The 25,854-nt window shown below is 32.5% G+C and overlaps 1 protein-coding gene across 1 annotated transcript in view; it reads left to right on the top strand.

Moving 5' to 3' along the window:
• The first annotated feature begins 212 nt into the window (after positions 1 to 212).
• The window catches only part of Ac78C (adenylyl cyclase 78C), a 114,274-nt gene continuing 88,632 nt past the window's right edge, over positions 213 to 25,854 (top strand). Inside the window, exons 1-4 of the mRNA XM_089647653.1 lie at positions 213 to 221; positions 1,539 to 1,656; positions 9,863 to 9,936; positions 11,837 to 11,929. Of these exons, the coding sequence (XP_089503779.1) occupies positions 213 to 221; positions 1,539 to 1,656; positions 9,863 to 9,936; positions 11,837 to 11,929 (294 nt within the window). The remainder of the gene's footprint in view (positions 222 to 1,538; positions 1,657 to 9,862; positions 9,937 to 11,836; positions 11,930 to 25,854) is intronic.

Genomic DNA, 25,854 nt, shown 5'->3' on the forward strand with positions numbered 1-25,854 from the left:
ACGAACGTTATTGTCATCTTGATTTTTTTTATTCACTTAAAAAGTTTTTTTTTCATTTTGCTGTCGGAACTTTTCGTTTCATTGAGGTCTACATCTTATTATACTGTTGTAAACTTCTAGATTTGAATATAAAGCGTGGTGTTTTCTCTTTCTATCATCTTTAGATTATATTTCTCACCATGACGGTGGGAGACAACGATTTCTATGAAACCATGTCAGCTGTTTAAATTAACCAAAAGGGTTAATTTTTCTACTTATTATAGTTTTTCTAGATCTTGTAGTTATTCTACTTCTTCTAGAACTTTATATTCTTATACTTTTTCTACATCGCCTCGTTCATCTTTTACTTCTTCCTTTTTTCATTATTTTTTGGCTTCCAGTTTTGGACATAAGCCTACATCAACATTCTCCCGTTTGGCTGATTCTTTGAAACTACAACCCATACCAACTCCAATAACATTCTAGCTCAAGTCAACCATCGCATCTTGGATGGCCTTAGGTTATTTACCGACGAAACCCGGCGATATTGTGATTCCTCCTGCCTAGTCATATTTCATGCAAAGGAGGGAGAGCGAGTGTTATCATTGGAGAAACCAATTATAATATTTTTATTATTATTACAAGATTTGATGAATAATTTACCCTGCATCATGCCAGAACTTTCCTTGAATAACTGATTAATTCTAGAATTGTTTAGGCTGTTACATAATGGACCGACTTGCTGTGTAAACAGAACTTTTCTTAACTAGCATTATCGAAACAATTTATTACAACTATTCGTTGGCAATTCTTTGGAAAATTAGTTCATATTTCTAAACAATATAAGTGTTTAATCTGTGCTTTTTTCTGAATAGTTCCGCAGAGTTTTACGTGAAAATTGACTAAAGAAAGATTTGAATTGGAAAACGTGATGTCTTATCCAAATTTTTAAAAATTGTGAGATTTTGTTGTTTAAAATATTTTGTGCTTTATTGTCATTTTATCGTCAATTGGAATAATTGTTGTTGAGATAATAATAACGTATTTTTACCTCAATTTTTGATCAGTTACATACCAGCGTAAGTATAGATACGTTGGACCGCCTTCGTGGTTGAGTCGCGAAGTGAGTAGATGTCGAAATTTCAAATCAAATAATTTTTATTTTGATTAATTTGTGTTATTTCACGATTTATTAATTATAAATAATATATTCCTTGTTGCGGCCCCTTCCAAAGTGGAAGAAACTTTCAGTATCACCCTGTAAAAAAAAACCACCATTCAGAATCCGAAAGTTGTTTTGAATGGATTTTATCTTGTTTTGTGACCAGATCTGAATAGACAGGTAGTTTCCCACCTTCCTCTTCTTTATCTCCTTTCCTTTCCTACAATCTTCAGCCTCACACCACTTGGGGATTGGGGATGCCATAATCTCACTGGATACAGACAGTTTGTGGCAGTGCGGTAGTTCCACAAAAAAAATCAAATTTTCCGCCTATTATTATTATACCATTTGTATTTTGAGAGTTATAATTACTAATTTTTTTTTTTTTGCTATTCAGGAAGTGAAGAAAAAAACTTCAAAGGACTCAACTTCGAAGGTTTGGTATACAGACACGGAGGTGGACGCTATACCTCTGCCTGTCGGTGAGAAAGAACTCAAGTACGCCGGACTCAAAGGTAATTATAAACATATCTGCCAGTACATTATGTAGTGTCCAGATCACAGATAAAAACAACCATAAATTAAACTTATTCGGTCATATTTAACTGTATCATACTTTAAATAAGAACTACCAACAACATCTTCATTTTCTCACCGCACATTTTTATTGGCTGCTATCTTTTTGTATGAACGCAAGATTCAACACTAACTAAATTGCATTTAGTTAGTGTTTTCGAAAAATATATTTCATTTTTATTTTAATGTGACTTTTCTGCAAGTATGAAGTATGAAAGATAATAATCGAAGGTGATAATTGAAGATAATATTGAAGATAATATTGAAGATAATATTGAAGATAATATTGAAGATAATATTAAAGATAATATTGAAGATAATATTGAAGATAATATTAAAGACAATATTTAACATAATTATTAATGATAATAACTAATTGGATATTCAAGATAATCCAGAAGATAATATATTCATGAATTAAATATCACAATTTCATGTTTTACTCATTAAGTTCCATAAAATAATTTATAATAATAAATTTTAAACATTAATTAAAACACAAAAACAAACATAATGGTGACAATTATAATGAAAAAAATGTTATTTAAATCATCGGTTATCTTTTTATTACAAAACTACCAATTATTTTAGCGTTAACGCAGATTTTGAATAAAGTGTTTATAGGTAGGTATTGGTTGTTCGGTGAAAAGGCGTCAATTAAAAAGTATGTATAGGTAGGTATCGGTTGTTCGGTGAAAAGGCGTCAATCAAAAAGTATGTTTAGGTAGGTATTGGTTGTTCGGTGAAAAGGCGTCAAACAAAAAGTATGTATAGGTAGGTATTGGTTGTTCGGTGAAAAGGCGTCAATGAAAAAGTATGTATAGTTAGGTATTAGTTGTTCGGTGAAAAGGCGTCAATTAAAAAGTATGTATAGGTAGGTATTGGTTGTTCGGTGAAAAGGCGTCAATTAAAAAGTATGTATAGGTAGGTATCGGTTGTTCGGTGAAAAGGCATAAATTAAAAAGTATGTATAGGTAGGTATTGGTTGTTCGGTGAAAAGGCGTCAATTAAAAAGTATGTAAAGGTAGGTATCGGTTGTTCAGTGAAAAGGCGTCAATTAAAAAGTATGTATAGGTGGTCTGTAAAATATATTATACATATAAATATCGTGATGTGCATCAGAATAATGTAGAGTACCGATATAAAAAAAAAAAATATCCACTAAAAATTGTAGGCACCGAAAATGCGCATTAAAAATTGAGCTACAATGGTAGGACATAAAATATGCATTGAAAAGCAGGAAATTTGCATTTAAAAATAATGAAATGGTATCGGTATGCTTTTAAACTCTTGAAATATGCACAAATTTGTTAGCACATTTGTGTATTGTGTTTGGCGTGAAGGTGACCGGATAAATCATCACATCTTTAAGAAGTAATATAAAGTCATGGAACAACAACTTTATTAACAGGGTTAAGTAGGTTAGGTTTGGTTAGGTTAGGTTAGGTAAGGTTAAGTTAGGTTAGGTTTAAAAAAAAATTTCATCGTTTTTTATGACTTTATATCACTTTTTAAAGGTGTGTTGAATTGTCACTCTGTGGAGTTATCATGAGACCATATCTTCCTTACACTCCTTTCTTCGTTCATTCGCTCTACATCTATATGCCCTAACCATCTGAGCTTACCTTCCGTAGTCACTCATAACGCCTACATCATCCTTAAAATCCTTGCGAATGTCCACTTTTCTCACACGATCATTTATATATATTTTTTTTTATTTTTTACTATCAATATAAAGTTTTTTTATAGGTCTTTTTCGATGTCTGTCTCACTAGGATATACTTGTGTCAAGACAGACGTATTGGATACATAAATTAGAGTTTAAATATTATTTGATACATATAAGATTTCATTACAGCAAATGACAATGTGAAAATGATAAAAATAATAAATAATAATAATAAATTATAAATTGTTTAATCAGCATCTAATTGGAGTACATACTTATGAAGGGGTTTTTATATGTTTTCGACGGCCGGCATAGTCCAGTGGTAACGCATTGGACTGCCATTTCGAAGGTCGCGGGTTCGAACCCGGCGTGCGCAAATAAATTTTATTTGATTAATTTGTGTTATTTCACAATTAATTAATTAAAATAATATATAGTATATTTGCGGCACGTTCCAGAGTGGAAGATACTACCAGTATCGCCCTGGTGTAAGACCACCATTCAGAATTGAAACGTTGCTCCAAATGGCTTTAGCCGTGTTTAGTGACTAGATCTGAATAGCCAGGTACTTCCCCACCTTCCTCTTTCCCTTCCCCACTTACCTTCAGCCTCACAACATCCCCCAATTGGGGATGCCATAGTCTCACTGGCTCCAGACGGCAGCAGTTAGGACTCTTGTGAGGTATTCACTATAAAAAATTTAAAAAAAAAACACACATACGCCTCAGGATCTTATTTATATAAGCTTACATTGCTAGAAAACGATTACACGTAGGTACACACAGACGGTAATTAAAACTTCGTACTCAAATTCGTTGTAGGACACGTGGAAAATATTTGCTGCGAGGTCTCCGTGGTCGAGGGGTAAGGCTCTCGACTAGCAAGCCGGAGGTCGCGAATTCAAATCCCGGCATGCGCAAGAATATTTTATTTGTGTTATTTTACTGTTACTTTATAGTGTGTTTGCGGCACGTTCCAAAGTGGAAGATACATAGTATCGTTTTCGTGTAAGACTACCAGTCAAAATTGAAACATTGCTTGAAATGTCTGTGCTCGTGTTTAGAGACTATCTGAATAGCCAGATACTTCTCCACCGACCTCTTACCCCATCTCCTTCCCGTACTTATCGGTACGTGCTGATACAACCTACACAAAATGTTAAATTACTCCTTGATCATGCACCATAGGTGACAATTTACTCACAGCATTTCGATGCTGTAACTTTTCCAATTTATCCGAAACTCCGTTGGCATTTGTCACTGAATTTGCATAGTGGTCATGCCCTTATGATAAAATATCGCATTTCCCATTTGCACATAATGCATTTATGCAATATCCGCTCTCTAATCAACATGCAAATGAATGACTGCGTGATTAATAGAAAATTATACATAGTGGGTGATTAAAATATTGTTTATGTATTTCGTTCGGACAATTCTGACAGATCGATAAATACAGGGTGCGTCTTATATTTCAGGTCGTTTCGTTTGGCCGCCATTTTGGATTGGATGACATTTGTCGTTCAAATTTTTGAATTGAAATTTCAAGTAATTTTAAGCTATTTTTACGACGCCCTCGGGACTACAGATTTTCAACTTACAAAGTGCCGTCCTGAGAAAATGTGCTGTAAGAAAAGATACTTTAGAGCCCATTTTCACAGGACCGCACTGGAGTGAGTTGGAATCTTGTCGTCCTGAGAGAATCTGTTAACATTTTCAACGTTTATTTTAAAATAATATTTTAGGCTGATGAATAGGTGCCTACCTAGCAAAGATCATATTGTCTATGGTCGCGCCTTTTTTTATTGTTTCCTCTATAGGATTTCCTTGTCTACAGGATTGTAATGACGTCATCATCAGATCTACGTTTAAGTAATGAATGAAATTTCTCCCTACAAAAGCTCTAAGTTATCAATCTAGTGAGTAGTTTATTTATGCATTAGACAGTCGTAGAGAGTAGTCGATTACAATTTATTATGAGGCATTTTATTTGAATAATTGTTTAATTGTGAACGCACAGTTACGCGACCAACTGAATAATGTCGAAAAATTGTAATATCTGAAAAGGTGAACACCAATAAACCAATCACAACCTCGATACTTAAGGGCAAAATTCGAAAATAAATTGCTGAATAACGCCAGAAATCTGTGAAAATATTAATAAAAATTCGGTTAAGACGAGACAATACCCTAAAATAAAGCCAGAATATTAACGACATAAGTGATGAAGTCATGTAAAAACAATATTAAGCCCGCGGCCCGGCGTACGGTCAACTTTTCCCTAGCAGGCCTAGAAAATCGATCTTTCCGTGGTTTTTTTTTTATTATTCTGATGAACGTATTACTAAAATCTCAAATGTTTCTGTGGTTATGTTCGGTATTCTTTTTTTTAATAAGTAACTACGAAATTTGGCTGAAGCGGTTCTTAATAATACATCCGAAAACAATAAATAAACGTAGAAAATACAGCAAAATGATTTACGAAAGGAAGGTTCGAGAATGTTCCGAAGCGCGTCACGTAGGCAAAATAATTATATCTCGATGCCGCGGTTGCTGGTACTGTACTGACCATTTCGTTCACGTTGTCGCTTATCTAGGTGGAAAATAAAACATTCTCGAACATTCCAGTTGCTACAGAAACAAATATTCAAAAAAATAAAAGAAAATCCAAGAAGCTTGTTTGGAAACTTCTAGAATAACGTTCGAGTCAAGTAGTGGCGTACCACTAGAGGAATCCTTTGAGAAGTTACTAGAAAAATAAAATCTAATGCTTACCGCTAATTTTATAGTTGAAAGACGTGTCATAAAATTTTCAAACCGTTTTACATAAAATATTTTAAACTTGTGGTACTGTTTTTATTCATCTTAAATATAAATAACTTACATTTCTTGATCTCTCTAGAATCATTTGAGATGTTAGTAATACGTTCATCAAACATAATTAAAATGTGAGCGTCGAGCAAACCCACGTTATTAGTGTTATGTCGCCTTTGTGCCACGGCCAGAGGCGGCCACTTGACCGACATCATATTCAATACGTAATGTTAAAGACCATAAATCAATCAATAAAAAAATTGCGAGACCTTATAATTGTATGATCTGTGAAGAAGAAAGAATTAAAAAATATATTTTGCTTAAGATCATTGCCTTACATAAGAAGAAATTTACTTATCCAATGTTAGCAAACTTGAAAAATTACAACATCTATCCAATGACATTAAAAAAGTACGAACAAAATAAGTTATATCGTTATAGTCTACCGTATTATCCAAGGTTGATATTTTCAGTTGCGAACTTACCAAATACAAGAGGTCCATTAAAGAATATTTCTCTGATGGTTTATGAATAATGTTTATGTCACTATTGTTTATATCTCTATTGTGATTTGATTTATATCTACAGCCTCGCTCCATGGCTATAATTGTATAATTTTTAATTATTCGTTTTATATAATCTTTTGATTGTATAAATTTTTTAGTTCATATTCCTTTCTCACAAATTTAATTTACTTATTCCATATTATGCTGTCTCAGTAGAGCTAAAGTCACAGGGAGGAAATCCATAATTGTATAATAATACTTATGTACAAACTGATTAAATGTAAACTGTCGATTTCCAGAAAATTAATAAATAAATAATCGAGCAAAAAACGGTTAAAATTATTTTCGATTTCCGCTGAACGCTAAGTACGCAAAAAACACTTGGTTTCACCAAACTACAGGTTTTCCAATAAGAGGTGTTATTTTGAATAGCCCGCTATTTCGGTAGATGTTACTTTTGAAGTCATTTTTTGACATTTGACAAGCATAAACTACGCCATTAATAAAAATGGAACGATACACGCTTCAACAACGCATTGATATTATTAAAATTCACTTGAGTAAATCAAATGCAAATCATCTTGAGTGATGAGGCCCATTTCCACCTCGGTGGCTACGTCAACAAGCAAAATTCTCGCATCTGGGGCTCGGAAAACCCAAGAGTTGTTGTTGAAAAGCCTCTCTATCCTCAACGTGTGACTTTTTGGTGCGGTTTATGGTCCGGCGGAGTCATTGGACCTTACTTTTTCGAAAATGAGGCTGGAGCAACAGTTACGGTGAATGGATTGCGCTATTGCTGTTGAAAGTAAAACAAGACGGCGCTACGTGCCACACAAGCAACGAAACCATTGATTTTTTACGATTGAATATCAAAATAACACCTCTTATTGGAAAACCCTGCATATTAATTACTACAAGAAATAACTATTGATGTCGGGGGAGATGGTAAAAAAATACATTAAAGTTACATTTTTCGAAATAAAAATTATGTTTAAAGGTTAGAAAATTCGCATAAATTATTAAAATAACCCAAACCAACAACCTAAAAACATATTTTGTGAATATTTACATAAAGACTTGTCTTAGTTAGATATTTAAGTTAAAATCAAGTGTTGAATTCGACAAGTTTACCAAAAAACTTAGTTCCGCTTGTGAAAAGGATTGCCATTCAAAGAGTATGAAAATATGAGTGGGCCGATAAAGCGTGTCCACTGCACCTAGATCAGTGAAACCACGCGAGTTCTCTCAGTAATGTATCTGAACTCTACTAATTCATTAAAGTTTTATTTATTTTTCGGAATAACTTATCAATATTGATCTTAGAAGACGCGTCCTGGCAAGACGAGGGTAATGGGTTCAAGTCCTATATGCGACCGTATCTTTTTCTTATTTTTTTGTGTTCAATTTTGGTTTAAGAATTGCTAATATTGTGTTCAATAATTAAATATTACAATTTGAGATTTTATTCATTAAGTTATTAAAAAAAAATCAATATACTAGACTTAAAAAAGTCAATAGATGTCGCACATTAAAATAAAATAGGATATTTTTATCCAAGACACTGTATAGATTGCATTTAGTTCGAGTCGAATCTTGCGATTATACATAAAGATAGCAGCCAATAAAAATGAAGATAATGTTTGTTGTTCTTATTCGAAGTATGATACAGTTAAATATGACTGAAGGAGATAGGGTCCCATTAGCTCAGTTGGTAAAGTTGCGATACCGTATCTTTTTCTAATTTTTCTGCGTTCAATTTTCGTTTAAGAATCGCTTATATTGTATTCAATAATTAAATAAGTTTTATTCATTCATCTGTCAAGTATTTGAACAAAGCAAATACACATTTCGTTTATAGATTTTTTTATTCGTGAAATAATTTTGGTACCTGTTATGTCATAATTTAGTAGTTCCAAATTTTTAAATTAAAAGTACATTGAATTTGAATACAGTTACGCATGCACGAGATATTTCACTTCACATACCCATGCACCAAATACCGAATTTAGTATATTTATAATATCGTGTTAGGTAATCGTAGTTAGGTTTTCTTTATAATTTCTTTTTATTCTTAGACAATCCGTCGATGAATGTACTAACAATTTTTTTTACATACTTACTCTGATATACGGCAGTGAGGCATAGAACGTGGTGAAACCGTGTATGACCGTGTTAAAATATTGTGTAGGAATAAATACTAAATTAAGGTTATATATTGTGTAGGTACAAATACTAAATCAATAACTAAACTTAATGGAACTTTATTGGTCTAGAACATGTGAATAATTACTGTTGATGCTTAAATTTACGACTGTTCTTTTCCGAAATAAACTAATAAAAATGAAGACATCTGCAAAGAATGCGAAGCTGATGAAAGTGTAACGTATGAGATAAAGAACGGGACGCTTAGATGGTTTATGGTTTTGGAAATAAATGGTAAAAGACGCCGGGACGCCCGAGGGAGACATGGCACGATCAAGTGAATCAAGTATTTAAATCGGGTCACGTCAAGAGACAGAAAAATGGAATAGTATGTACGATGCATGAATGTGCTTGCAGTGATGTTAGTAAGTTTTTCGGGTAATTCTGTGAATTCTGGGGAAAAAAACATTTGTCAAACTTAACAAATTTGTTATTTTATTTTTAAACATACCAATTTTTCGTTGTCTGTGTTGTGAAATATTCCTGCGAAAACAAATTCGCTGTGAAATTTTAAAATTTTTGACTGATGATTTTGTGAATCAAGAAAGTAGGCATTCAGTATTGAATTTAATTGTAATATATATTTTTAATTTGTATTTCTTTTATTTAAATTTTTGACAAATGATTTTTCAAGTTTAAGTTTTTTAAGTCAGAAAAGTAAATTTCTGACTTCTGCGTCTCTTTAATCAGTCAACAAAAGAATTTGATATTATAATCTAAAGAAAATTGGCAATAAGCTAATACAGCTTCACAAATTCTACAATTTATTATAATAATATCCCAAGATTTTTCATGGGTCTAGCCTATTTTTTTAAAATAAAAAACGCTTCTATTCCCAAATGAAATATGTAAGCCTAAAAAAGGTTTTCGCTCGTCCTTCCTGTGAAAATTCAGTTTTTTATTACAATAGCGTGATCCTGACAACGAAACTAATAAATTGAATCACAATTTTCAGACAAATCAGCGGTTTTCAAGAAGGGCGTCCTTTACAAGGGCATTTACTGGCCCTCCCTCACAAACAGCTTTCACGTAAGTCTTAACTTCCCCTACTTTTGTAATTTAATATTATATTTCTAGGGGGGTAACCCGTCCCAAGACGTCGAAACAACCACATCTTACAAATCATTTACAGGGTCTAACCGTCGGAATTTGATAGGCGATTCACGTGCTTATTTGATGTTAAACATGTAATTTTACGCATCGTCCCATTCTCGCAGCATTGGACTGTACGATACGGTGAATAACATCTTCCCGTTCTCACAGCTTTGGACTGAACGATACGGTGAATAACATAGTCCCGTTCTCGCAGCATTGGACTGTACGATACGGTGAATAACATGGTCCCGTTCTCACAGCATTGGACTGTAAGATACGGTGAATAACATCGTCCCGTTCTCACAGCTTTGGACAGGACGATACGGTGAATAACATCGTCCCGTTCTAACAGCTTTGGACTGGACGATACGATGAATAACATAGTCCAGTTCTCACAGCATTGGACTGTAAGATACGGTGAACAACATGGTCGCGTTCTCACAGCATTGGACTGTGAGATAGGTGAATAACACGCGGTTAAATCATATAGGTATTAAATTCATTATTCAAATGTACCAATGAAATATATCATATTAATACTATTTAAAAAAAGTCATGGTATCCCATATAAATAAAAATTGGATATGTTTATCCAAGACACTATCTAGGTTACAAACCAATCTCATTAGAAACTTTGTTTCCATTTAATAAGATAAATGCTAAAAATATGGGAAAAAATAGTTGCAAGATGATATTGTTGATTCTGAATTTGATATATGAATAAACAAATATTCCCGGGTTACTATAACTTTAATATTTGAAAATCTCCTACTACCACCACAGTAAGCGGAAAATGTTGATTGTGTTGTGATGGAGGATTTAGCCAGCCGAGAAATTGAACACACTACGCCTGGGTGGGACAAAAACGCGATGCAAGTCAGCCACCGACCGGTTTAAGATATACAGGGTTTTCCAATAAGAGGTGTTATTTTGATATTCAATCGTAAAAGATCAATGATTTTGTTGCTTGTGTGGCACGTAGCACTGTCTTGTTGAAAGTAAACGTTGTCCAGATCAATACCATCCAATTTTAGAAAAAAATATCACTAATCATCTCTCGATAGCGCAATTCATTCACCGCAACTGTTGCTCCAGCCTCATTTTCGAAAAAGTAAGGTCCAATGACTCCGCCGGACCATAAACCGCACCAAACAGTCAGACGTTAAGGATAGAGAGGCTTTTCAACATTAACTCTTGGGTTTTCCGAGCCCCAGATGCGGCAATTTTGCTTGTAAACGAAGCCACCGAGGTGGAAATGGGCCTCATCACTCAAGATTATTTGCATTTGATTCACTCAAGTGAATTTTAATAATTTTAATGCGTTGTTGAATCGTGTATCGTTCTATTTTTATTAATGGCGTAATTTCTACTTGTCAAATGTCAAAAATGACAGCTTCAAAAGTAACATCTACCGAAATAGCGGGCTATTCAAAATAACACCTCTCATTGGAAAATCCTGTACATAATATTGTTACTACTTATGAGATATTCAGATTATAATTATTGGCACACATAATCTAAAATAACACTTAATCTACACGCTAATAAATAACAACTATTGATCGATAGTTATGATTAGTATAAAGTATTTCTACTTATGAGCCATGTTTTCAGTATATATCTGAATCTATTTGCGAATGTACATTTTTTTATGTTACTTGTTCAATTCTTAATCAATCATTAGTGAATGAGATGTGGGATTATTATTAACATAAAATAATTTTGGTACCTACGGTATAACTTGTCTGAATTGTACGTTACAAATTTTGGAAACACACTACGAATATGTACCTATTAGTTTCTATTTTAGATGATATTTTTGTTGTTGTTTTAGGATTCTCACTTGGAGCTTTCGTACTTGAAGTATTCTCACAGGCAACGTCAGAAGTCACTCATCATTGTCAATCTAGTCGACATTCTCCTAAAGGTAAGAAATACTAACTTATTTATTTGATATTTTCGTGGAAACACAGAAATATTGTGAATTTCGTTAAATAACACTATTTATTGATTTGCTCGTGTCTTTAAAAGTCTGTATTTTTTTTATGTGAAACCAAACAAGAGTCCTAACCTCCTAACTAAACCCAACCGTCTGGAGCCAGAAATATTATGTAATCCCCGATTGGGGTACGTTGTGATGCTGGAGGTAGTGGTTAGGGGAAAGAGATGAGAAAGTGGAAGGTAGAGAAGTACCTGGTTATTAAGTGATGATCACGGCCATTTAAGATTATTAGGCCAGGTTCATTTCTAGCAGCGTTTCAATTCTGAATGATGGTATTACACCAGAGAGATTCTAACAGTATCTTCCACTCTATTAAAACGTGCCACAAATATATAAACAGTCTTACCTAAATGAAAACCACTTCACATTCGTCAAACGTTGTTTTTGTTACACATTGTACAAAGACTAAAAAATTATATTCAAAGTAGTACTTATAAAAAATACCTTTAACTGGGCTTCAAAAGAACTAACAACGTTGGATTTTCCGCAAACTGACACGTGGAATTCCGGCCTTTTCGGACACATTATTCATCAATTTACTGTTACCTAGGGTTGCCAGATGTCCGGTTTTGGAACGGACAGTACGGTTTTTTGAACGGCTGTTCGGTCTAGAAAATTTTGAAAATCCGGACAATACGGAATGTCCGGTTTTTTTAAACACGACATATATACCTCACTCACGAGATAATTTACAGAGATAAAGCCGTGAGCGATTCTGGCGGGTGGTAGAAAGACTTGCTCAAATCTGTTGAAAATTGTACAATATGTGTGCAGTTTTTCCGTCTCCGATGTCTTCGTAGAAAGAATTTTTAGTGTAATGGGTAATGTATGGACTGACGAAAGAAATCTATTAGTATTTTCCAATAAGAGGTGTTATTTTGATATTCAATCGTAAAAGATCAATCGTTACGTTGCTTGTGTGGCACGTAGCGCCGTTTTGTTGAAAGTAAACGTTGTCCAAATCAATACCATCCAATTTCGGCCATAAAAAATCATTAATCATCTCTCGATAGCGCAATCCATTCACCGTAACTGTCGCTCCAGCCTCATTTTCGAAAAAGTAAGGTCCAATGACTCCGCCGGACCATAAACCGCACCAAACAGTCACACGTTGAGGATAAAGAGGCTTTTCAACAGTAACTCTTGGGTTTTCTGAGCTCCAGGTGCGACAATTTTGCTTGTTGACGAAGCCACCGAGGTGGAAATGGGCCTCATCACTCAATATGATTTGCATTTGATTCACTCAAGTGAATTTTAATAATTTCAATGCGTTGTTGAAGCATGTATCGTTCCATTTTTATTAATGACGTAGTTTCTACTTGTCAAATGTCAAAAAATGACAGCTTAAAAAGTATTATCTACCGAAATAGCGGGCGATCCAAAATAACACCTCTTATTGGAAAACCCTGTATTATTGTTAGTTCTGAATTTTAAATATCGACAAATATGACGTATAATAATTAGGTTACAATGGTCGAGTGTATAAAGACGTTGTCCCGGTAAGAAAGAAATCCTTGGTTCAATTTCCAGATGAGATCGTTATCTTTTTTTTGTGCCTTGTTCTGTTTCATGTTTCGCTTAGATTTGTAAGTGTAAGTGTTTTAATATATATTTTTTGTAACAAATAGATATCCTATCTGGGATCTCCCGTGCTGAGGATTGCATTTACATATAAAGATTAAAATTTAGTAGTATGGGTTTTATAAATTATAAATAGTATATTTTCTATTTCTGGTCTCCCTATGTTATGTATCCAGTTTTTTATTTGCGATTTAAATTTTAAAATATCGTTGTAGGTTTTCAATGAGAGTGGGATTTTTTGTAGAGTTAATTTTTCATAGGAAGCTTTTTTTGCCTGTATTTGTAATTACTTGTTGGATATGTTTTTGACCCTTTTGACTCTAGTATTTTTAATATATGAGTTACTTGCTATTTCTTCTGTTTTGTATTTATGAATGCAAAGCAGTATTGCTTTAGAATAGAGTTATTTAAGTTACACGAAGTTTGTAGAAGATTTCGTCAGTGTTAGTTCTTAGAGGGACTTTCAGAATAATTTTCACCCTGGCTTTTCGGGGTTTAATGAGTGATTTTAGAATATTGTCATTTGTCATTACTGTTATCTTCTTCTTCAATAAGTGTTTTTTTATTGCATAATCGTTATGTAAGTTCAGCACGATAACGAATTTCAACGGCAGTTCATATCACTCAATGAAATATTCCAGTTTCTCTTGTCAAATTGTTCACATTTGACGTAGCATTTGAGACTCAGCTTTCAGCTTCAGCTTTTCGAAGAAACTATCAAATTGAAAATTTCTTCAATGGGATAAAACGTATTGTCCAGATGTATTCAAGTAGACCTTTGCAAAGAAATTGTTGTTAAATGGATTTTGTGACTTTTCTAATGGTGCGAAAATTTTATGGATTGATTTACAATTCATCAATGTCAGCCCAAAAGAAATTTATTCCGGAATCTCGTTTGTTAACAATTGTAAAGAAAATTCAAAGGGGGATTTAATAGGATTGGTATCCTATTATTTAATCTGACCTTTAAAGGTTTAATCGAATATGATTTTGTAACACGGAAAAAAGATTAATGCTGAATTATTAAAAATCTCTTATAATTATTAGTAATCCGCTTCCTGATAAACTTTTAGTAAATTCGTAATAATATCGGAACGCATTTGTCTTTATAATATATAATGACGAAATTGTTCCGACATCGTGACAATTCATTGATATTTTACTAACGGCCGCTGTTCCCAATCCTAATAATCAAATTATAAGCGAATCACCACTGCACTACGTAATTCCAACACACAATAATTGCTTAAGCAAGCCGCTCAGTCTAAGCCAGCCGGACAGCTAGATTAGCTATTTAAGCAATATGTAAGGAAAAAGCTAGTTACAAAAAGTGTCGAGAGAGTGAAAAAATACCGCGAATCAATGATCAAATGTCACTCTGACAATCGACAGTCGCGCTCCTTTCAGTTTTTTGTGTTGCATTTGTCATTATCGTTTTAAAATGGATAGAGAAGTTTTAGACATATTAGATATACTAGATATTGCGGAATGGGCCGAAGTAATTGATGAAAACATCGGGTTATACAGGCGGCGACAGGGTATGGATGTCAATTACATCGAACTATTTATTTATTTATTAATTTACGGACAATATGTCCATTAAAACCATAATATTGACACGAATAAGAAAACATAGATGACAGCGAATGGAGAGTACATGTATGTGAAGGGCAAAGACAATGTAAAATAGAAAAAGTACATATAGAAAATAACTACAAAGAATTTTTTGACCGTTTTCGTATGACGAAAACGTGTTTTTTGTATATTTTTAATATAATTATTTCCGATATAAATTTACAACTATCTCAGATACATATTGAGATTAAAGAAATTGCAGCATGTATCAAACTACTGGAACCTAAATCGTGCTCACGGCCAGATAAAATTCCCCCCGTATTTCTAAAAAACTGTGGGAGTACTGTCTCTTACCCTCTGTACCTACTATTTAATCAATCACTTTTAACAGGCAAGTTCCCACAAATATGGAAAAATAGCTTTCTCACTCCTATATTTAAAAGCGGAGACAAGTCTTTAGTTGAAAATTACAGACCAATATGCATACAATCGTCAATACCAAAAATTTTTGAAAAGTTAATTCTCCAAAAAATATGTTCTTGCATAAAATTTAATATCTCATCATTTCAACATGGTTTTATCTCTGGACGATCTACCTTAACTAACCTTACACTGTATGAACATTTTATCTCTGGTGCTCTTGCTAATAGAGAACAAGTTGATTCAATTTACACGGATTTTAGTAAAGCCTTTGATAAGGTTTGCATTAAAATTCTTATAAATAAATTGTCTAAATTAGGAATAAGTGGTAATTTATTATGTTGGATTAAGAATTATTTATCAAAACGTGTACTAACTGTCTGTATTAAAGAACACTTATCTTACGAATTTGAAGCCACTAGTGGTGTGCCTCAGGGTTCGCACCTTGGTCCAATATTGTTTATACTATTCATAAACGATGTCACTTCCATATTCACTGATGTTAACATATTATTATTTGCTGATGACATGAAAATATATAAAATCATAAAAAATATATACGACTGCTTGTCCCTCCAATCCAATTTTATAAAATTCGTAGAATGGTGTACCATTAACAAACTTACACTTAACATAAAAAAATGTCAAATCATGAGTTTCTTTAGAATTAAAAACCCTATCAAATATAGTTACTCTTTTAACAATCACAGTTTATTGTCAGTACCTGTAATAAGGGACCATGGAATAACCTTCGACTCTAAACTACTATTTACCAATCACATTGATATAATAACGGGTAAAGCAATGAAAATTCTGGGCTTCATTGTAAGAATTTGTAAAGATTTTAAAAATATCCAAACATTTAAAATACTATATACAACTCTGGTTAGGAGTCATTTAGAATACAATTCCCCCATATGGAACCCTTTCTACAAAAGCCATGCAAACTCCATTGAAAGAATCCAACGCAAATTTATCAGATCAATTAATTTCAAATTAGGTATTCCCGCGGTTGACATAAACTATGAATCTTTATTACAAAAAATGAGACTCTTATCGTTAAAAGATAGAAGAATACTCAATGATCTTATTTTTTTATTTAAAATAAACAATAACTGGTTTGACTCCCCTGAATTGGTCTCATTAATAAATTACCATGTACCTAGTAGACCGACTCGACTCAAAACACCTTTCCACTGTGACAATACTATGACGAACGCAGAACAAAACTCAACCATAAATCGCTTGCATATTTTAGGCAATGAATATGCTAATATTGATCACGCTGCCGGTAATCTGTCTTCATACAAAAGATGCGTTAAACTAAATTTGTTTGCTAGTACCACGTAAATACATCATGTAAACATAATATGCCTACCAGTACTTCTAAAACTATTAATGCACTTGAAATCATAAGTACTTGTAAAATTTATCATATCGGTTAACATAATCCAGGATTTATTACTTTTTATATTTAAATCATTGTCGGTACCTTGAGATAGGTATCTTATTGGTACATTTTATTGTTTTATTTCAATCTTTAAATTTTTATTTCTATTTTTACTTTTTCCTAATAAATTATGGTTTGTACTTTAATACTTTATATTTTAAACTATTCACTTTACAATTTACTTTTATACATTATAGTTTTTATACACTACTTATTACCTTACTTTTTACCTATTTTCTTAAATTTTACTAACATTTATACTGTTATTCTTCATGTTGTTGTACTATTATAAGTATGTCAATTATGTTAATGGCACGTGTTGTGCCGTATATGTGTAAATAAATAAATAAATAAATAAATATTTTGAACCTAATTGAGGAGAATTTAATTTTATTTACGCAAGTGTCATTTTTGCGATGAATGTGCGAAATATTTTGCCCTTACCTCATGTCAGATCTGAAAACCTTTCTATTCTATCAATTTAATGTTATTCTTCGCACGCTTTGCTTTGATCTCCATTTTAAGGTTTGTTTGGGTTTGTTTTGCTGTCGCACGTAGAAAAAACTTACGTCGATCTGCCAAATCAAATGGGAAGTCCCAATTGTGGCATCACGTTCAAGTTGTCACTTTATTTTTAATATATAGTATATACGTTAGTTTAAAAAATATGAAATACCAGTTTATGAATAACGGTATTTAAAAGAAGTAATGTGTATTAATAAGAGCTACAATAATTAATTCTTTTATATTAATTTAACATAGAAAGTTTTTAATTTGATGTCATTTTATTGTCTATGGTAATGTGCGGTAGTGTGTAGGGCTACTTAAGATTTTCAAAGATAAAATGATTGGGAACAACGCAAATCGAACGTTCCCTACAAAATGCTTAAAAATCGCTTGGCTGAGCAAAAACAAAGATTTGAACTTAGATAACGATTAAAAAGTTGGGAACAGCGGCCGTAAGAGTTTATCAGGAAACCTATCGATTTTTTCGTTAAGGGCCTGCAATCCCGTTTTTAACCGGTTTATTTCTTACAACTACAACTAAATTAAGAAAGAATAATTAAAAATGATTATACCCCTCTTTCGTGTAAGATTTTAAAGTTATTTTTCTCATTTTTATTATTTTTTTTCCTTTTATCATTTTGCTTACACGATTTTACGACGTATGTATTATTTTTTATACTCTAGAAAGTAACATTTATTGAAAATATATATATTTTTTTAATTGCCTTCGCTCAGTTTTGATTCCATGACCTCAGAGGCCTGAGCTAAAGAACTGACTGCTCTGTTACTATAATTTGTATGTAGATTTTAGCAGACGTCATAGCAAAAATAGGTCAAATATAGCACTTTCTATTCACAGAAACTCCCCTTTCGTTGGTCGGCAACTTGTGACTCGCGAGCCGCATACAACTCCTAAAGCATATCATTTAGAATTACGAGTACCTATATCTCCCAATTTGGGAAGCGAGCATTGGCACCTCTGCTCGGGAACCAGTTATTGGATACCTATCACATCTGCTATAGGTCACCCCAAGTGGTTCGCTGCGTTTGGTGACTTAACAGGGGTGCCCGCGTTCATTGGATGAGGTGTATAGGCGACGAATTGATTTATCTGGCTGGTCTCTTTCGACTCATCGTCTAGCACTGCAGCGGGAAGGATGGATTCATACGTCAGTCACTGGACACACTGATCAATAGATCCCTACCCATCCCTAATATATTTTTCCTTCTCAGAATTTCCTCTCCTTCCTTTCATTAAAAAGACCATCCACACAGCATACCCAAATATGACATAGGCCCTGCGGAATAATATTTTCCTCAGGGTCCCCTGTGTGGAATTAAAGATTTAAAAAAACCTTCAATTTACCTAAAGCATATTTTTTGGTATTCATTATGTACACCAATTCGTTATAAAGTTTAATCAAAATAGTGATTTAGCATTAAGCTTCGCCTTAAGGCTATGCCATAAATGTCGCCTAGAAATGTTTCAGATGCTTTATTTAAAAACTGCGAGTAGAATACATCTTGACCTTTGAAATAATCAAATATTTTTTAGATAAGTCTTTTTATAAGCCCAGAAAAAAATAATGTAAAGGCCTACGAAAACTACTTTAAAGTTCAAAATCTCCTACTTATGAACCCATTTTCGGTTATGATTTTATTGTATAATGTGGCAAATTAAGTTATTTATAAAATGATCGAAAAAAATTATATATTTATGCCTGAACATCCACAAAATAAAATAAAATGCACTTTTTAGCCATGTTTTTTTCTTGCATAAATCAAAACAGGCCGATAGTGTTAAGCGGGAATTTAAACCTTATCGCCATCTACGTAAGGGTTGTTATTGATAGCGGCTCAATTTAAAATATTAAACGACGTAGTGCTCCGCCTTAATGAACGTCTTCACGAAGTAGGGTTGCCGACCCACGGCGTACCTATGCATACATCATTATGTCAGCCCATTCCCTGTAATACTCTGTTTACAGATATGTTCATATCGCGCGCTGCTTGGCTAGACCCTATTATTTTTGATTTTACGTTCCACATGGGTGTATTCATACTGTTTTATGTTGTGTCCGAATGAAAATATTGGATTCTGCAACCCTTTTTACTATTTTTGGAAACGGCTTTCAAAGCTTGTTACGTTTATGCTAACAGCGTATTATTTTAAATTATATCTGCAGGTCCCACGCTGTATTTATGTAAGGAAATAAGCCGTTTAATTTCTGCCACAATCCAAGTGATTATTATTTTTAATAATAAACTAATGTTTAAAAGACAAGATTATTTATAAATAGCACAAAGGATAACAAATTATTATAAGCAATAATTAATAACCTGAAATACCTCCTAAATATCCTCCGAGTAAAAAATATATGCTGCCGACGGGAATTATTTTTACTCTAGAGATATTTTCAATTTTTATGTGTATTTCTAGTGATTATTTATTACATATTATAAGAGGTTATGATTATTTTTTATCGTTTTTTATAGAGTTTTTTTAATTAGTATTCTTTCTTACTTACTTTTGGTATTTTTTTTAAATCTTTCATATTTTTTCCGGCTGGTGTCTTTACTTGTTGGTAATATCTTCGGGGTAAGTAAGGTGAACCCAAAATTAAAAAAATATATATTATAAATATTTTGCGTTTAATTTTATAATTGCTTATACATTAAAACTGAACAAAATTTGTTTACTTCAATGTCTGCATATTTACTCTGTGAATTGAATATTAAAAATGTTAGAAAATTAATTTTATAAAATATATTGTGATAAAAATATGCCAGCAGACTGAAAGATTAGTCATAATAGAACAGATATTGTTTTACATGACAAAATTTAAAAAAAAACTTATATCATTGATATCGCTATTTCATTTTCCTTTAATATTCAAAATTCTGTTTCTGAAAAAATAAAAAAATACACAGATTTAGGTAATGAGATAAAAAGAATTTGTCATTCACAGACTATAAAAATATTACCATTTGTTATTTCGGCTACTGGCATTATGTTAAATCTGTCAAAAATGTATATACATAAATTCATAAATCAATCATTTTACATACTTATAGGAGATGTGGGGAAGATTTTACCCGGTTTATTATTATTATTTTATAATTTTTTCCGACTTTATGTCCGGGTTAAATCTTCCCCACAGGAAAAATTTAACTCTTCCACACACTTTTCCATAAATTATCATTAGTTAATCCACATTATGCAAGTGCATTATATAAGCATAATACATACAAAACAATACAAGAACAACACTTCAACTCATCAGAGATCACATGGGAAAATAATTCACCAACTCCAGATGTTTTCATATCAGAGGGTTCGGCTTGGTAGAACTCCTAACTGGACCTATAAATCCTACTGATCCCTCAAAATAAATTTTTAAAAATCTTTCGTAATCCTACATGCATTTAAAATTACTGATTTTTGCATTTTTATATATAAATTCTTTGACAGATCTAATACGCCTAAATTTTGAATGAGAGAGCTAGGTATAATGCCAGTAGCCGAATCATTATTATTATTTATTATTATTATCACCATAATGATAATACAAAAATAGTAATTATATGGACTTGTGTACATACTGTGTGCTATGTTATTAAAATAAAAATCAATACCATGTAAGTGGTAGAATCCTTTTGGACAACCCTGTATGACAATTTTTTTAGAGATTAACTCATTTATGTATATATCCAATTAAATTTACAAGTTAACACAACAGAATCAAGGATTATATATATTATTTTTTATTTTTTTTATTTAATAATTTTTATTTTTTTATTTGGTACAATATTTTTTACATTTTAAGTTTTCCAGTAATGTAGGCCTCACTGGGTGGCTTGCCCGTGCTGAGACTTTAATTTTATAATATGAAAATATAATCTACATAATACATTTAAGGAGAAAATAATACATTTAAAATTAAAAATACATAATAATATATTTAAAATTAAAAAATAATACATTGAAAATAATCTTGTGTGTTTGTGAGTGATGTTTGTTTATATTGATTTTGTGTGTTACGTGTAGGTTTTATTTTTATTTTATGCTATGTCATTTTGGTAATATTGTCTTTTTTGTTCTTTAATCTATTTTGTAATTGTGTGTGATTTTATTTTTATTTTCCTCAATTTTAATAAGTTTTACACTGTTGAAAGCTTTTATAGCATGGTATTGGTAGTGTCTTTGTCCAAAGCTTGAATTTACTGTCGGAGTTTTTATGTTTTCTTTGTACGGGGAAAGTTTTTATGTTTTCTTTTTTCTTTTATTTACTAGGGGGATTATATATTTATTATAATACATACATAACTGGAATATTCACATATGTTATTTTAATCTTAATTATTTTACATAATTGTTTTTTTTAATAAAAACTATTGCAATATGTTTATTTATAGTTACTTATTTGTTTTTTTTTCATATATTTGTTATTTTTTCATAATACTCGTACGTTTATCCTGACGACGAAACCATTATTTTTCAAACCAAACGATTTCATTAAATAGTAATATTTAATTACTGTATCTTTAATTTTATAACTTAACAGTATGTACCTACTCGTAATATAGCTTCCAAAGACAATATGGCAAATTTTTCTCTCTCCTGAACGATATATTTCCAGTAAAATTCGCTCTATTGCCGACAATATTTTAATAATAATAAAAAATTGTATTTAGAGCAAATTTTTGCTCCTCACTGGATTAAAATCTACGACCTCTTGATCGAATACCAAAGAGCTTACCGCTATGTCCATGTTTATTATGGAAAAACAAAGTATTGATCGCTTTTTGTGTTGCCCTTTAAGTTCTGCGCACGAGTGCAATCCTACACTTCTAATTCGCACTAAGTCCGGCCCTGCTGTATACATGTATAAGCTTTATTGGATGGTGTGGGTTTTTCACAAAGAGTGAATTTAACGACACCTCGACTGTGCTCCGATGAATAGAAATGTCACCTTCCCTACCTTAATTGATCTTTGAATCCTTTGTAGCACTAACGAATCGCTTCAAATGTTCCTTTTGAACTTACGAAACAAAACTTTGTAACTTAGAAAAAAATAAAAATTAAGCTCAATTAATTACCAAAAAATGTTCATTAAATTTGACTAGTCGAAGACAATTGGTTTGTTTGATAACCAATTTACGTTTACCCAAAATCTTCGTTTGAATGTTTAAAACCCAAAACGGAGTTCAAATTAATGAAATTAGCTAAATTCGGGTTCCACGACAAATTACAACACTTTTAAACAAAAATATTAAGTGTCGGAACAAAGCTAGCCTTAGAACCCTAACTAACCTAACCCAGTTTTTTAATCACTTTTCATGACTTTTTAAGCCCCTTCCTACCAAATTTCTAACGATTTATAACAAGTTTCTCCTTAAGAGGAAGCTACAAACCAAAAATGTGCATATTCTTGGTATACCTTATATCATAGGTAATAGGCATTAAAATCGCTTGACAAACGGAGTCTAGAAACGTTCTATTTCAAGCAAAAAACTGTTTTTTTACTCATTTCGTAAATAATTTTATAAGAAAGCAAAAAAGTTAATCAAGTGAAACTGTCACAGGTAATCTTAGCTATAATACTGAATTTTTTAAGTTGTTTCCATTATGCGTTCATACATTTCTATTGAAAAAATATTTTTTTTAGTAGTTTGCATTTATTTTTTTTATTGAGTAATTTATTGTTTTATTTGTAATCTAATCAAGCTAAGTGATAGGAAAACCTTCAATTTATCTAAAACATAGTTTTTGGTATTCATAATGTACACCAATTCGTTATAAAGATTAATAAAAATACTGATTTGGCACTAAGCTTCGCCTTAACTCTTTAAGTTTTTAAGTTCCAAAAAAAATATTTATCATTGAATAATATATATACATTTGTTTTGCCGAAATGTTATTTTTTTAAATTCCCTCACTAGAAAAACACGTAAACACCTCAGCACAGGTTATCCTGGTGAGGTGTTCACGAAACATACAATATTACTCACATACAGTTTCACCTTCTCAAACCTACCTTACACACAACATATTATAGTTATAAGAACATAAAAAAAAGAAGAAAATCGCAAAGTAATCTCAGAAAATTATTCAAAACACGTTTTGTTCTGTTATTGAATATTTTATAGGCATGCGAAAAATCACAGTGTATCTTTAGATTTTTGCTCTATTTAAATTAAATATTTTCACAATTTCCGCTTAGTTATTATTGTTTTTTTTAATATTAGCGCGCTCCCTTTCAACGCTTACTACTGGGCCTTAAAAGTGTTTTGATTTGTCCGTTTACGAAAGCACTGGTTCTCGGTGGAAAAATCAAACGAGAACATGACAATGCTTGTATTAGGAATGAGTAAAATATGTAAAAGTACCTAAGAACTCCATGTACTACTCAAAAAAAATTAACAGCTTACTAATAAACGTGTTTTAAATTTTACACAACTGATAAATAACCATTAATGTATTTTAAATGGATTTTAGCAGTTGGGTAAAATTTAAAACACGTTTATTAGTAAGGCCTTAAATAACTAACTCTCTACCTACCTTATACAAAATTTAGGATGCAAGAATAAACATACAGGATTTTCCAATAAGAGATGTTATTTTGAATAGCCCGCTATTTCGGTAGATGTTACTTTTGAAGCTGTCATTTTTTGACATTTGACAAGTAGAAACTACGTCATTAACAAAAATGGAACAATACACGCTTCAACAAAGCATTGAAATTATTAAAATTCACTTGAGTGAATCAAATGCAAATCATCTTGAGTGATGAGGCCCATTTCCACCTCGGTGGCTTCGTCAACAAGCAAAATTGTCGCATCTGGGGCTCGGAAAACCCAAGAGTTATTGTTGAAAAGCCTCTCTATCCTCAACGTGTGACTGTTTGGTGCGGTTTATGGTCCGGCGGAGTCAATGGACCTTACTTTTTTGAAAATGAGGCTGGAGCAACAGTTACGGAGAATGGATTGCGCTATCGAGAGATGATTAATGATTTTTTATGGCCGGAATTAGATGGTATTGATCTGAATACATTTACTTTCAACAAGACAGCGCTACGTGCTACATAAGCAACGAAACCATTGATCTTTTACGATTGAATATCAAAATAACACCTCTTATTGGAAAACCCTGTACTTAATTACCTGTCTACATATGATCAAAATATTTTTCATTAACTCTACACAGGAGGCCTTCAGGAACATTATTTCCCTCAGGGCTTATGTCATCTATCTGAATGATCTGCAGAGGGTCTTTTAAGGAAAAGAAGGAGATGAAGATATGAGAAGGGAAATGTCATAGATGTGGGTAAGAATTAGGGAGTCTAATCCTGGAGTGCCGTATGAATCCATCCCTTCCATCGAGGTTGAGAGGCACCCCTGCTAAGCCATAAAAGGTAGCAAACAAATTATGGTGACCCATGGCAGAGGTGTTGGTTAACCAATCAGTGGTCACGGGGCAGCGGTATCTATACCCGCCTCCCAAATGAAAAAAATCATGCTGGTCTCCGATTCCTACTCTTTACATTTTTTAAATGTGAATTCTGCACAAGAGTCTTAACTGCCGTCTAGAGCCAATAAGACCATGGCATCTCTAATAGGGTTATGTTGTGAGGACGAAGGTAGTGGGCAGGGGAATGAGATGAAGAATAAAGAGGTGGTGGAGTACCTGGCTATTAAGATCCGGTCACCAAACACGGCGAAAGCCATTTCAAGCAACTTTTCAATTATGAATGGTGGCCTTACACCAGGGCGATACTGAGAGTATCTTGCACTCTGAAACGTGCCGCAAGTATACTTATATATTATTTGTAATTAATAAATTGTGAAACAAAAATTCATCAAATTAAATTCACTTGCGCAACCACGGATTCGAACCCACGACCTTCAGATTTCAATACTATAGCATTAATCGAGATCAATGAAGACATCACATTCAAATACCTTAAGTCCATTGATATCAAAAAGGGACCAGGGGATGATCAACTTCCAGGGATCTTCATAAATTATTGTAGTAAACAATTGACAACCCCCATTTTTGTTATTTTCAAACTATCGCTATCCGAAGGAACATGTCCCGACAAATGGAAAACAGCCCTGATTACCCCAATATATAAAAATGGCAGTAAAAATGATGTCTCGAACTATCGACCTATATCCAAATTACCGATACTAAGTAAAGTATTGGAAAAAATTGTTTACGATCAATTATATTCTACTATCTCACCCTCACTCTTAAATAATCAACACGGCTTCATGAAAAATCGCTCAACAACTTCAAATCTTGCATTTTTTACAA

Source organism: Hesperophylax consimilis, chromosome 26, assembly GCF_061612785.1.
Source record: "Hesperophylax consimilis isolate HC1 chromosome 26, BYU_Hcon_1.0, whole genome shotgun sequence".
NCBI lineage: Eukaryota > Metazoa > Arthropoda > Insecta > Trichoptera > Limnephilidae > Hesperophylax > Hesperophylax consimilis.